At 41.4% G+C, this 16,126-nt stretch overlaps 1 protein-coding gene across 1 annotated transcript in view; it reads right to left on the reverse strand.

Annotated features, from left to right (window-relative positions):
* Positions 1-16,126, reverse strand: part of DNAH3 (dynein axonemal heavy chain 3) — a 694,204-nt gene that overhangs the window by 283,487 nt on the left and 394,591 nt on the right. Inside the window, exons 27-30 of the mRNA XM_085629109.1 lie at positions 14,172-14,286; positions 13,813-14,011; positions 8,160-8,268; positions 5,858-5,971 (exon numbers count right to left, since the gene is read on the reverse strand). Coding sequence (XP_085485235.1) covers positions 5,858-5,971; positions 8,160-8,268; positions 13,813-14,011; positions 14,172-14,286 — 537 coding nt within the window. The remainder of the gene's footprint in view (positions 1-5,857; positions 5,972-8,159; positions 8,269-13,812; positions 14,012-14,171; positions 14,287-16,126) is intronic.

Raw genomic sequence — 16,126 nt, forward strand, 5'->3', positions numbered from 1 at the left:
CCAACACCCTTGCCCCGCTCAAGAAACCCTCCAAAAGCCACACCAGCAAGAAAGCCAGCTGGTTCACTGAAGACCTCCAGGCCTCCAAGCAAACCTTCCAAAAGCTGGAGAAGAACTGGCTCCGTGAACGAACACCGGACAGCTACGCAGCCCACAAGGACGCCACCCGCAGACACCATCACCTCATCAGATCTGCTAAAAGTACCTCCTTCAAATACCGCCAGGACAACAACGCACACAACAGCAAAGAGCTCTTCAACATTGTGAAGGAACTCTCCAATCCCAGCTCCAACACCAACGACATCCCACCTTCGCAAGACCTGTGCGACTCCCTTGCCACCTTCTTTCATCGCAAGATCGCAGACATCCACGACAGCTTTAACGCCACAACCACCCCGACAACCACTGAGACACCCTCCCCCACGACCACCATCCCCACCAACCGCCTGCTCTCCTCGACCAACATCAACGACAACAACACCGTCACGATCATGAACACCATCCACTCCGTATCCACGTCAGACCCCTGCCCACACCACATCTTCAACAAAGCCAGCACCGCCATCGCACCCCATCTCCGGAAAGCCATCAACATCTCCTTCGAGACAGCAACCTTCCCGGAGAGCTGGAAGCTCTCCGAGATCAACGCCCTACTCAAGAAACCCAAGGCGGACCCCAAGGACCTCAAGAACTTCCGGCCCATTTCCCTGCTCCCGTTCCAGGCGAAGGTCATCGAGAAGACCGCCAACAAACAACTGACCCGCTACCTCGAGGAGAACAACATCCTGGACCCGTCCCAGCCCAGGTTCTGCAGCAACCACAGCACCGAAACTGCCCTCATCGCCGCCACCGATGACATCGGAACCCTACTAGACAACAGAGAAACCGCGGCCCTCATCCTCCTGGACCTGTCAGCCGCCTTCAACACGGTCTGCCACCGCACACTACGAACACGCCTCCATGACGCCGTTATCCTAGGGAAGGCCCTGGACTGGACCACCTCCTTCCTCTCCGGCAGAACACAGAGGGTCCGCCTGCCCCCCTTCCGCTCCGAAGCCACCGAGATCATCTGCGGCGTACCCCAGGGCTCATCCCTCAGCCCAACGCTGTTCAACATCAACCACTCGCCCAGGTCGCCCGTCTGCATGACCTCAACATCATCTCCTACGTCGATGACACCCAAGTGATCCTCTCCCTCACCAAGGACCCCCACACTGCCAAAACCAACCTCCACGAAGGAAATAAGGCCGTCGCCGAATGGTTGAGGAACAGCCGACTGAAGCTGAACTTGGACAAGACAGAGGTCCTCAACCTCGGATCCACCCCTTCGTCCTGGGACGACTCCCGGTGGCCGACCGCACTGGGAACAGCTCCAACACCCACCGACCATGCACACAACCTAGGGATCATCCTCGACTCCACCCTCTCCATGACTAAGCAGGTCCACGCCGTCTCTTCCTCCTGCTTCAACACCCCCCGCATGCTCCGCAAGATCTACAAGTGGATCCCCACCGAAACGAGAAGAACGGTCACTCAGGCCCTCGTCAGCAGCAGGTTGGACTACGGAAATGCCCTCCTCGCAGGAGCCTCGGCCAAACTCCTGAAAAGGCTTCAATGAATCCAGAACGCCTCTGCATGCCTGATCCTCGACATCCCTCGCCGCAGCCACATCACACCCCACCTGAGAGACCTGCACTGGCTCACCGTCAACAAGAGGATAACCTTCAAGCTCCTCACCCACGCATACAAGGCACTCCACAACACCGGGCCAGCGTACCTCAACGGACGACTCAGCTTCTACACCCACACCCGCCAGCTACAGTCCGCCGACCTTACCCTCTCCACAGTCCCCCGCATCCGAAGAGCAACCTCTGGCGGTTGATCGTTCTCCCACCTCGCTGCAAAGACCTGGAACACTCTCCCCATCCACCTACTGCAGATCCAAGACCTGCTGACCTTCAGAAGACTCCTCAAGACCTGGCTTTTCGAGCAGTAGCAGCATTCCCGTCCCCCCAGCGCCTTGAGACCCTCACGGGTGAGTAGTGCGCTTTACAAATGCAATGATTGATTGATTGATTGATTGATTGATTGATTGATTGATTGAAGAGTTCTCAGTGGTATTCTGTTACTAATATTTCCCATATCAATCTGAGGTTTGCACCTGTGACCACAATGAGATAAGCTGACAGGCAATTATGACATCACAACTGAGGCTTTATAGAACATCCTCCTCTTTCCTCCACCATTAAAGAGACAGCATTATTTCTGATGACAATATCTCTTAATAGTTCCGGTTTTCTTGGCCAAGTCAAGCCATCAAGGCCATCTTGAAAGCTTTGCTAATCCAAAAAAATGTTATACGTGAAAAGGTTAGTGCTGTTTGCTAGAGAAAAGATGTCACTAAGACCGAACAAAATCTGCAGAAGATGCAACAATGAACTATATAGGCTGAAAGCTCCTCTAGGTTTGAACAGCTGGATTGATTTTGACTAGACATTTGCCCAAGCAAGGAGAAAACTAGGATGATTTGATGATTTGTCTTTGGATAGGCTGTCACCAATACTTAGCATTTGTGTCCTTGCTCTTACATTCTTAATTGCTATTCACATAAATGTCTGAATAAGACTATTTTACACAAACTTTAAAAAATATGATATTTAAGTCTTAATAATGTTCCAATGCTTACCCATCCCCCTCTGTAAAAAGGGCTGTTGATGCACTTTCCAACATTTGCTGTACTATTGACATCTGATAGGAAAGGCACTGCTAGTGTCTGTAAATACCCACTACATTTTAACAGTGTCAGTGTTATTTTCATTTGCACCTGATTGGTCTGCAACTCATCTGGAACACCCACAACTACTCATATAGGTGCCACACAAATATAAAAAAGTGTTGTACTCAAAGTGAAATTTAGGGATGCATAATTAATAGTTGGGTGAAAAATGTAACTTCTGCATTTGTCCAAGCTTAGGTCCTATTTACGCATGAAAAACAAACTATCAATCAGACACTTGATGAAAGTGCACAGGCCAAAAGGTAGAACTTAAAACTGATAATGACCCTGCCCTGCCACAATTGTTTATTTCCAATGGAATTTTAAAACTGTGATGGTGCAGAATTTGTCTTTTAATATAGAAACATGGTTGAAGAAATGTCGGGTCTTCACTTGCGGCCCCAAGCTATTATGAAATAGCACTGGGCCTATTCACAAACTGTATTTTATTGTCGTTTTATAGTACTACAATAGTATTATAAAAAAAAACAAAAAATGCTATTCACAAACATACATGCAGATTTTATGCACCCTCCTCTTCTGTCCTTTTCTGTGTAGATATCTCAACTTCTCTGCACATTTAAGTATACATTTTAGTACTAAATGCGGGAGAAACTTGGGGAGTGGCTGGAAAAGGGGAAAAATTTTATGATAAATGGGAGCGTTTCATGGAGGAGTAATGACAGGTTAAGGTAGGGTCAGTGATAGGTTTGGGAGGAACATGGATCCATCCACTAAAGAGTAAACCCAATGCTATTCTGCCCTTCTTAAGTTACTACACCTAAAAAGGACCTAAAATGTGAGTAGATTACTCCAGTTCAGAGCTGAAGTAAGTTCAGCGACATACATGGCCAACCACTGGTACTCCAACACACCCATTGAGAAATAATGTTAAAATAAAATAAATGAATTAAAATACTTACAAATGTAAATAATTATAATGTTATGTTAAAAATATATAAAGTAGTGCATATGTTTTCTTCAATTATCAAATATTTTATAAATATATAATATCCTTATCTCCATTATTTTCTATGTGAGAATGTTGTAGTATCAGTGGTGGGCTAAGCTTTTTGTTTTCAGTAGTAACTTACTCTCTGAAATTTGGCCCCAACCCCTTTTTCAGCCAGTGCAGATGTGCAAGTCTACACTTTTGAGTAACTTTACACTCAGATTTTGTGAATAGCCAAAAAGTAGTAAAGTTACTCAAAAAGTTACATGTGCAAATTATTCACAAACGTAACTTACCAACCGTGCATCTGGAACAAGAACGTAAGGCGGGTTTCTTGGCACCATTTTTTAAACAAATTTGTGGTTTTGTTTAAAAATGTAATTCCTTTCTCTGACAGCAAGCTAATCTTAGTGAATATCTATATTACCTGCATGTTCCCGTTTATGTTTCAAGTTTTAAATTTCACCATATTTTTAACATTTCTTTTTATTTTTGACAAACAGGCACATTTCTTATACTAGGCAATGGAAATTTTTGATTTGAGGATTATGACTGCACTGAAGTTGGAGATTTCTTTTAGTCAGCTATACAGCCATCACTCTTCAACAAGTCTTTAAGGAAGGCACCCATAAGGCAGGTCACAATCTTGATGTCATTTCATCATCATTCCAAGAATTTGCAACGGGATCAGTGATTGCAGTTCCTTGGTTGGACCGTTTCTATTTTTTTTATGAACTGAGGAGCATTGCATCACATGCTTCAGATCTTATTCAATTTTAGATCCAAAGCATGTAATTCTTTATTGCTGATTATGGTTAACCTGTATGTTTGAGCACTCTTAAATATTATTTATTCAGTTTATAATTAAACCACAAAAGCCACTAAAATATATTAATACATGATATGAACTCAATAAACAATGTTTTAAAAATAAAAAAGGAGCGGCTCCTTGGAGAACTTAGCTAACATATGCTGTCAGCCTTCACCATGGCCAATTTTTAATACCAAAGCCATTTGGGACTTAAATCACAATCTTTTCATGGAACCCTACCAATACTTAACCACAAACAGAGGTACTAAAGGCCTATTTGTCCATCCTCCTGATCAATTTGTCTTCACACAAAGTATGAAAGAAAAAGAATAGGGCTACATTGCACTATGTCTACTGCATACTTTGTGAAGACGTATCTCTAAGAAAAACAAGGTCCACACAACAGAGTCACTATAAAACCTTGAAGGTTCACAAGCAGAAGGGAGAAAAAAGATGATAACACCTGATCAATAATAATGAGCTTTCTTGCAGCTCTCTGCAGTAAAGCAGTGAAAGCCATGTCATCAGATGGTAAGGACTGCCTTATCCACAAAGAAACTGAGAACCAAGCAGCTTCATAATGAACACCTTTGTGCCAAACCAAAGGCCAATGACCCTATCATTCCTAACAATTTCAGAATTTCAGTGAGTTATGCCAAGGATGCCATCAGATATTAAAATGTACTTTCTAAGGATACTTATTCCTCTACAGAAGAGTGCCTGCAGACTACCTGAGCTACTGAAAAAGAATTAATACCTGCAAACATAGTTGGTGTATTATTTGCTTTGCCCAAATGTTGAGCTGTGTAATGTAGTAGTAGCAAATCACTCTTTGTTGAAAATACTGTATATTTAACAGAGCATGACTTGTCACCTTCTATCTTAGAAGACATTTTATTGCTACCAGACACGTCTTTAAGATCTATCCTTTCGGACGTGGGGAAAGGAGGAACAGCTATGTGTTTTGACTACTTATTTTTTTCCTGTGGACAAGAATAATTTTGTATCGGTCTAGAATCTGAACACTTTGAGGAGGCCTGGTTAGTGTGTTATTGCAGCTACAGAGGGCCATTGAGTGACTGTTTTGTTATAGTAGCAAATTTTAATAAAAATGGCTGCAATGAGTTGGAGCTTTTTTGAGTCCTTTGGCATTGATCTGGCTTATACATGGAGCCTGAGGTGTTGGTTTAAAGCCTTCTCTGGAATAAAAGGTATCATTATTATAACAGGTTTTTAACAGGTCAACAGTTTAGTATTAACAAAACCTAGACAAGATGATGGACATTGAGCTACAGATATAAAACAGAAAACTTTGCACCTCAATTCTGTTAAACTCGTCAAAGCAGGCCCATGCTCCAGACTGTGCAAGTCCCTTGAAAAACTTGCCCATGGCTTTGTAATCAAGTCCATCGGAACAATTAAAGACAACACACTAAACAGAAAAAAAAGAAACACAATGCCGGGTTAGACATCTTGATTACACCAAATAGTTTGGCTTTCTTTAATGTGTTTATTAGCATGAAAGGCAGTATGCAAACCTTTTAGAGAATCAGCTGAGTTAACAAGGTTCATCCAACAAGAAATCTTACTTAATTCATTTATGATTAACATCCATTTATTGAGAAAGTTGTCCTATGTGGGGAAGAGTTAAAACGATATGGAAGTATTGTAAGAGAATTAGATGACAGCATTTGAGGGATGTTTGTGAAATGCATGCTTAATTAGCTCTTCTTGATCTCTTTTTTAACTTGCCACTGTTTTTATGTGTATATATATATATATATATATATATATATATATATATATATATATATATATATATATATATATATACACACACACACGTATATATATTTCTATTTCTATCTCTCTTATTATCTACCTCCCTGAGTGTACATGTGTGGGTGGGTGTGCAATGTGCTAGTATTTAGAGCTTGCAATAAATATTCTATATTTGGATAAGTGCTAGATTATATTTTATGTGTGATAGATGTTTTAAGTCTTATTTTTGCCCAGGTTATGTGTAGCCTACTGGCTTTTCTGAAAACCTCTAATTAATTTTATATGGGAAAAACTAAAGCATACCATCAAACTCCATTACCCATTTAAATTGTAAGCAAGACATTCCCAATAATCTATCATGAAATATGAATGCAAGAGGAATGAACAAACTAAGGCAACACGTATACAGTGAACAGAATTGTAACATGACATTCCCACTGACAGTATTGCATCGTTCTGTACACTTAAAGGACTGACTTCCATACATGCCATGAAAGAGAAATCCTTGTCCTTATAATGGATTCTGAGTTTAAAAGGCTGCTAGAGAGGCACTTGGATTTTCAAACCCACCAATGCATTTCTGAGGATTTGTATTTCTTTCATCCATTGTAAGGTCTTTAAGGCTTCTCCAGCGAGCAGCTTGTGAGTTACTAGTAGCTCTCCAGCCACCTATAAGTAGCTCTCCTGTATGTAGCCTGGCCTCCTAAATTGAATACTTTTTCTTGGTTGAAATAATATATGTATACCAAAATTGAAAGGTGTGTTTTCAAAATGGAAATGTTTGCAAGTTCAAAAATCATGTGCTGATGTTTGGAGAAAACGTTTAAATTTGCTAAATATATTTAACCCTTATATTTGAGTGACCAATCATCTGGCACTGAGGAAACTTATTACTCAAATTATGATCTTGGTGACAGGGGAAATGCAGTTATAACTGTTATCTATTACCAATTTAGAGGCATTCCAATTTGACAAAGCTTTTTACATTACTGCTGGTAACCTTGTCTGGTGCACTGAGGTAGTTACTGCTGACAATCTTGCCTGTGGTTTCCACTAATGTAATCATATATGATATGGTCACTTTTACAACTCTATTAATATTAGTAGCTAAAGATGACTTTCATTGAACATAATTAGCTCTTTTTACAGAAAACTCTGGAGACCCCATATTTATATCTCATATCTTTTAACTTTATAACACCCTTTTTTTACCCAGCCCACTACTCTTTTTCTATTTTTCCACACTATAACTTTATACACACTCACTGTACTGCATTTTTTAATTTTGCTTTACCAAGTCTACAAACTGCTTTGCGAAAAAGAGTTTAAAAACAAACATATGCAAATAAATAAAAATGGCAAACACATTTTGTAAAAACATAATTGGGATATGGCAAGATAAAATGCAGCTGTAAAGGTATTTTCATTCAACAGTTAAAAGGACAGTTAAATACCAGAGTTTACATGACTTATTAATGAAAACAGATACTGTATTTTTGCATGTGTGTGCCAATTATTGGGATATGCAGTATTCACAGATCATATTACTGTATTCTTAATATTGTATCAAACAAAAGTGAAATAGCTAATCTGAGCATGACTATTACTACAGAGCTAAATCAAAAGAAAACAAACATTATAAATATTGCCCAAATACCGCAAACAAATTCATGAGATACAAAGCTACAGCACCATATAGAGTTGTTTTGATTTTACAGTCTAGTCACCGAACAAAGTGAGAAATTGTTTAATAGCAATCTAATGAAGAAGATCACCGAAGACAATATTAATGGCAATACATATGATATACTACATAATGTGAGACGTCTACAAAATACCTGTTTGGCCAAGGCTTTTGCAAGATCCTTGGTTGTTTCTGTTTTGCCAGTTCCAGCAGGCCCTTCTGGAGCACCACCAAGATTTAGTTTTAGGGCTCCCATTAAAGTTCTAAATAAAATAAATTTGGGTTACTTAAAATAGATTCATGGATTCATCGACCAGATTGAAGATGTAGTCCGCTGCTTCCATAGCTCACTTCAGTATTTGGCGAACTCTATCTCAACTAAAGACTAAGCTCATAGTGCAACAATTTTCTGTATTCAGTTAATTGATTTGTGAACGTAAATGTCTTTTAAGTATAAATGAAAATGTTGCCACATATTTCTGATTTCCATAGTTTTAGATTCCATAATTAAAAAATATTATAATGTTTATATTTATACACAATAAAGTTATTTATTATTTAGAAATAGTACAATTTTCCTGTATTCCTCACTTCAATAACCGTCATTAGGACATGCATTTGATTACTGACAGTGTGGCAGCCAAAAACACCCTCAGTCTGAATGCATTGAATAGCGACTGTTGTCGGATGACTGTTTGAGGAATATGCTTGAGAGTACTAACATTCCTTTCCTCCCTTTAACTCCCTCCATTTCTTTCTTCGTCTCTCCTGCCTACAAAGAAACAGGGTATGTTGTAATATGCTGTACGATGGAGGGAAAGAACTGTTGAGAAGAGGTGCAGATACAAAAAAAAAAACATTGGCAAACAGCATGTCTGACTGAAGAGTCACTCAAAACGTGGGGGGCTAGAGTATCAAAGAACTGCACAGTGCCCCTGAAGGATAGAGCGGTCCTCTTGATTGATGATGAAGGGCTAAACCCATCCTGTATAAATACTACTAACAAAAGAGTATCCCTCCAGAAGTTCAAGTGCCTACACAAAGAAGAAGAAGGGGAGAGAATCTGTCATGGGCCACATCTATGCACCACTACTACTGGAGTGGGAAAAGGAAAAAAAAACTTTTTTAATACAATCATCACCCACACACTTTCTTTTGCATGGCATGCCAAATGCTTCCAGCATGCACGTAAATTGTAATACTTGCCACTCAGGGATATACGCAAAGTGCTGGAGAATAATGTCCCCAGGTGGCATGCGTGGGTGGCCATCTACTTGGCTCTGCTCTCCTGCTTATGGCCACAAGCAGGAGAGCAGAGCAAAGTAGGTGTCAGAATGGGATGGGACCCTTCAAGAAAGTCTGACTACAGGGTTGCCCACTCATGCTACCATGGGGGCATTATTCGCCACCACTTTGGGTATATCCCTGAGTGGCAAGAATGACACGTTGTGTGCATGCTTGGAATATTGACATACCATACATTAAAAAAGACACATAAGGCACGTAATTGAGGAGCAACATATTTACAAACTTACCCTGATGAAAGCCCAGGACCTTTTTAGACTGTGAGTATAGAGCTGAAATATATCGGTGATTTAGGGTTATAGGACCATTGCATTCTAATACCCCTACTATGGGGCCGATTCCGATCCTGGAAAAAATTTCCCCGTACGAATCGTATCCGGATTTTTTTCCGTACGAATCGTACAAGTACCGTACAAACTGCCAAGTACGATTCGTATGGGAAAAAGTCCATACGAATCGCATTGGGTAAATTCCCCGACACGTCCTCGGGTTGGGAAAAGTGTCCGACACGTCCCCGGACAGTTTTACGTACGAATCGGAAAACTGAAGTCCGAGCGCGCAAGTACGATTCGTACCGTCCGTCCGATTGTACATCCGTATGGTAAAAAGACCCTCCGGAGCGAACTCCTATAGCAACCATGGAGACGTCCAAACAGGTGCCCAGAACGCGCCGAACCCCCCCCCAGCCCCCGTATGTACGCGACGAACCCCCCCCAGCCCCCCGTATGTACGCGCCGAACCCCCCCAGCCCCCGTATGTACGCGCTGAACCCCCCCCAGCCCCCGTATGTACGCACCGAACCCCCACCTGTGTATGTACACCAGTGTACGTACGCACCGTACCCCCACCTGTGTATGTACACCAGTGTACGTACGCACCGTACCCCCACCCGTGTATGTACACCAGTGTACGTATGCACCGTACCCCCACCCGTGTATGTACACCAGTGTACGTACGCACCGTACCCCCACCCGTGTATGTACACCAGTGTACGTATGCACCGTACCCCCACCAGTGTATGTACACCAGTGTACGTACGCACCGTTCCCCCACCCGTGTATGTACACCAGTGTATGTACGCACCGTACCCCCACCCGTGTATGTACACCAGTGTACGTACGCACCGTACCCCCACCTGTGTATGTACACCAGTGTACGTACGCACCGTACCCCCACCCGTGTATGTACACCAGTGTACGTACGCACCGGTGGGGGTACGGTGCGTACGTACACTGGTGTACATACACAGGTGGGGGTTCGGCACGTACATACGGGGGGCTGGGGGGGGTTCGGCGCGTACCTACGGGGGCTGGGGGGGTGTTCGGCGCGTACCGGGCCCCCTGATCTGGTCGTTTCGCGGCGTACTTCGCTTTCCCGGCACTTTTTGGGTGCCGTAAAAATATTGCCGTCCGGACTGCTGTGGGTACGAATCGTACTTCCTGGTTCGTGAAGCGCAGGCTGCATGCGTCCCGACGTCACATCGGCGCTTTCCCGGATCACATTTGTATGTTTATTTCTGTCGGTCGGTGTTTTGTACGGTTCGTACTGAAATAGTGTTTCCGTGCGAATCGTACTTGCATGTTTGTAAAGTGTTACGACTGGGTACGAGTCGGACGGAGAAAATGCTCCGTCCGACAGTTCGTACCCGGTTTCTCCAGGATCGGAATCGACACCATAGTGTTTATTTGTAGTCTTCCCACCCACCCCACTTATAAAGGGAAATCTTGGGAGTTGGGGAGAAATTGTATCTTTAAAGTTATACCCCAATCCAACTATCTTCATAAATGCTCCCTGAAATATGATTCAACCCACCCTAACCCTTAGGAGTCAGGGTGAACCCGATGATGATGCCACTTTAAAGAGTGGGTGAGGGGTATATCAAAAACATATTTTTCCTTTTCCTCTTCACTAGGAGTGATGCATAGGTGTGGCACATAACAGATTCTCTCCCCTTCTTCTTCCTTGTGAAGGAGCTTGAACTCCAGAAGGGATACTCTCTGGTTAGTAGTGACTGAAGAGTCAGCCATTAACACTTGCTATTGTCCATTACTCGCCTTTTATGCCCAAACATTTGGCTCAGTTTGCTACGCTGGTGCAGGTCAAGCTTATTAGATAGCTGCCTAATCAATAACACTATGCTAATCATTCCCTGGTATGACCGACTTCTTAACAGCAATTTGTCTATCAGTTGTTTCTTTGAAAGGATGCAGTTGGAACTTCTGTCATTAGTACTTTAGCTGAACAACTTCATAAATCAAAAGGAAAGTACCTCAAGCTTGGAAGGCTCCAGCAACAATGCATTATGTTCTCAATGTTATTTTCTTTGCCATTGATGGGCTCGCAACATGTAGACTACACATTTAATGCTCTCATCTCTCATAAAGCTGCTACATTCTAGATCCACTTTTAACTGCAGCACATAGGAAATATAGGTTTTGACTTTGTGCATAATCCCAGAGGGAAGACATTATTGCATTAATGCCATCTATCGTATGTCAGACGAGGAGAAATATACAAGGACTGAGGAACCATGAACACAATTCTACAGACCTGTAACCTCTCTCACCAAGAGCAGAACAGAACATTGGTAAAGTACCTCTATTTCCTGCTGCTTCGATGTCTGAGGAGGCACTGGCAGGAGATTCATGCTTGAAGTGATAGAATCAGAAATTGATCAAAGATCTCCAATTCAATGGTTCAGGAGTAGATCCATTTGTGTTAGCTTATTCAGAGAACGTTCTTGTAGAAGCCCCTTAATGTGATCCTGCACTATTGTATTTCCCTCATTCATCACAGCTGATGAAGGCAGACCATATACTTCCTGAGGAACCAGTGTTCTTAAAGACTGCGTACACCCTGCCGTCTAGCTAACATTAGGCTCTTTTATAGTGAAACCAGTTTCACGAGGGTTAGGGAGCTTTCCTATTCTCATTGACCCAGTACCCAAACTCCTGCCAGATGCATGGCCCAGCTCCCCTTCCTCAAACAAAAATGACTTTGCATAGGTATACAGACTATTTCCTATCTCTGTCTCAAAATGAACGCCTCCTCTATAGTCCCTGAAAAAAGAATCCCAAAAAGGTTTTTTTATACTCCTTCAAATCTCTCCTTCGACATTGCTAAAAAACAGTGAGCGATGTGAGGCCCTATTTTGAGCTAAAGCAACTAGCTATTCCTACATACACTGCCCATTAGTAATTTGAAGAGTAACTGGTAAGGGCCATTTCCAAATCTTACTTAGGTGGACCAGAGTGAAATTAATCTTGCTGCAGGTATTAAAGGCCAGGAAAAAGCATTCAAAGTAATTTGAGTCATTAAGAAAAAGTAGGACAGCAGCAGGATGACTATTGGTCAATGGTGAGGTACTTAGTGGGACTGAAATTTGGGGGCTATCACAATGTAGCAGCAAATTGCTCTTCACAGGCAACAAAATGCAATTTATATCATTCATGGAAATGAGGGGTGGAAAAGGGAGACCCTACATTGTCGATCTTGCCCATCCCCAGTGGAATTATATAGATGGGGACTGGTGAATAGAGGGAAGGATGAAAAAGAAGGAGCGGTGAGGAAAAAAAATAAGATTTTTTTAGCTTTAAGTGAGGACTTGCTGGTCGTGTAATTTTCTAGTCATAATTAGCTGAAGGTTGTCTCAAGAAATATTATTGGGATAAAGGACATGCATAAAACTAGCACTGGAAAAATATATCTGAAAAAAGTAGAAGCAGATTGTTCTAGATATACTGGATCACAAGACCATACAATCTAAAGCATACTTTACATTTAAGGGGTTCAAAATCCTTTAAATAATTTTAGCTGTTAAAACAAATTAGGAGTTTGGTAAATAACAGACACAGCTGATTGTTTCTATCTTTAGAGAGTGCAAATTCAAGGCTGCCACATTTAACACTGGCTCCAGTGATGATCTGAGGTTGGTGGGTGGGGGGGGATTAATCATGCAATGACTGCATGGAGTAGATTAAATACAGGCCAGGGCAAATATGGGAAACATGGGAAAAAAGAAGTCCAAATTCAGGAAATGCCTGCAAGAGTTTAAGAGGTTAATGGTTTCTTAAATTTGGAGCATATTTGATGGTGTAGAAATCCGGATGCAGTAGCCAAATATTTACTAGCTAAGTGTCTCTTGATTTTATACAGGTTCAATATGTTGATGAAACATTCAGAAACATAAAGCATTGTATGAATAGTTCAATTAAGATGCTTCGAACCAGAACACAGTAAAAGCTTGAAATAGTTTACATTAATTTGTGGCCACTGACGATTGGATTTTAGCATGCTGCACTAATTTCATTGGCTGAGTGAATATTCCATGTTACTTCTATTAACTACTCAATTTTCTTAGTTGTAAAACAATCAAAATATCTAAAATGCTTATCAAGCAAGGTGCTGTATCAAAATATACCCTATCTGATTATCTTAATCTTAGCAGTGTGAGACCCTACAGTCCATATAGCACAAGATTTGGCTGTGAGGATCATTTTTACCTATAACATCGATCAGTCAATGGAGTTATAACCAGACGTGGAGAATTCCCCAGGTACTCGTAACCATATTTGGCTACTGTAGTTATCATTCGCACCATGACGTCGTCGTGTTCCCAGTAGTATCGGAGTTGAGAAATCCATTGGAAGTCGTTCAAACTTGACACCTTGTCCTGAGATAATTTTGCTACCACATCACGAGCTGTGAGGACACAAAGTTGAGACTTTACTATCAACATAATTTAGCAACATTACCTAAAGGTAACAGCCCAAAAATCATGGTCAAATATTATTTATATCATCATTCATAACATGAGGGGGATATGAAGAACTGACTTTAAAAGCAGTGTGTAAGAATTTACCATGTACGTCAATGACAGTAAGAGCTCCAAGTGTAGCTCGGGCCCCACTGGAAAGCTTTCCTCTGACAAGCTCTACAATTTCGCCAATTTGTTGATTGCTCTTCTCCAGGAAGGCCTTTAATAGAAACAAAACTTGACATTTAAAATGTCTTCTAACAACATTAATAATGCTGATGACAACATGCTAAACGATATTACAGAAGGTGTATTTGGAAGACGTGGGCTGGTGAGAATGCTTCATTTTACAATACTGGTAAGGCAGAGAACCAAAAAAGGAATGGCTAGAAAAGCTTGAATCAATCTCAACCACTCCTGATTACTCAGGATAAATGCTCTTTGTATCATTCCATGCCATTGTTTTTAGCTCCATTTATCACTGTTTTTGCTGTCTGAGACAATCACCCTAAGACAAGACAGAAACAATGGAAGGGAATAATGTCCAGAGTAATTACCAGTGGTAAACATTGATTTTAATATTTCCATTCATCACATTCATATCTGCAGAGTCACTTTAAGTGAAAGAGTACAGGTCTCGAACTCTCAAGCAGAACCTCACCTGAATGTGAATATAGGAGCTAAACAGCAATGAAACACAGTATAAAAGAGCAGAAAGCACTAGATGGGGCTGGGGTTAGGCTGTCCCTGTCCCCAGTCAAGGCAAGGGGCCCCTGTAACGAGCAGTGTGAATTAGGACTATCATTAAATGGGGAGGCTAATTCTCTGAACCTGTTCAAAGTTACACACCTCTGGAAATACTTTTTGCAGTTTTATATAGGCAAACTTGACCCAACGGGATTGAAGCACCAGTTCCAGTACACAAGAACACATTCATTTCTCTTTTTTTTTTAGGTACGTGGAGATAACGTGATTTGCTTAGATTCACAGGATATTGACCCGGTGCCCCAGTTCCAAAGTCGACAGCTCTGGCCATTACACCACATCCTCTGGTATGATGATGTGCCCCCTGCAAAAAATTATCTATAGTCTTTTCTGTAGCAGAGGATGGTTACAGCATGACAAATTCCAATTGGCATGGTGTTTCATGAGAAAAACAGGGGCTTGTTGTGTGTCCATTAAGGCCAAAACATCCCTGAGATTGTTTGTACACCCATTTATAAGTGATGTGGCCTAGAGATTTGGCTGAACGGTCCTTCCTGCAGCATGACAAAAAATGGTATAAGTAAGGTTGGTCCATGTTTGTAATTTCACATACAATATATAAGTGATGGATTAAAGTGCTGTACAGAGCTATTACTAGTCCATATAACTGATTGACACGTTTACATTCATAATTATCTTTGCAATATTAGTATGAAAAACAGAGAAAGGAAAAACCGGCTAAATGTCAGTGAGCTATTAACATGTGAGGTAGGATGGGAAAGAACATGCTCACCCTTCTTAAACTTGGCAAAGTAAATATGCCAGCACTCTTTAAATGTTTAAAAATGAGCTCCCGCATAATAAAATAAAATCTCACCTGAGCACAGAACTCCCTTTAGCCCCGAGACCTGGGTAAAGAGAAACTAACCTCTGATAAGTATTGGCCACGGATCGAACCTTTAACAAGAATAGGCAAAGGCAATAAGTGTGGTTTTGACTGCCAGCAATTTGGCTTTATCAATGCTTATTTTTATTAGCTTTTTTTTTGCAAATCTTTATTGTTGAGGTATCTGCAGGTTCCAAATCTTATCTAAGAAAAAAACATTGGCTACAGGCAAAAAATATATTTTTAGTCTTAAAAGCACATATTGCCACAGTAGTGCCTGGTACTACCTTATGTGTGTGAAAGAGCAGCATGTCTTCACTCACAGTGAAGTTAGGCAATGGCTCCAGTAGCCTGATCCATTGCCCCTTGCGGTATATTTGACATAATAACAAACCAATGGATAAAAAGGGCTGGCTGAAGTCAGAATAAGTAAGCATATTACACACATAATTTTAGAAAAATCAAAATG

Source organism: Triturus cristatus, chromosome 10, assembly GCF_964204655.1.
Source record: "Triturus cristatus chromosome 10, aTriCri1.1, whole genome shotgun sequence".
In the NCBI taxonomy this organism is placed as follows: domain Eukaryota; kingdom Metazoa; phylum Chordata; class Amphibia; order Caudata; family Salamandridae; genus Triturus; species Triturus cristatus.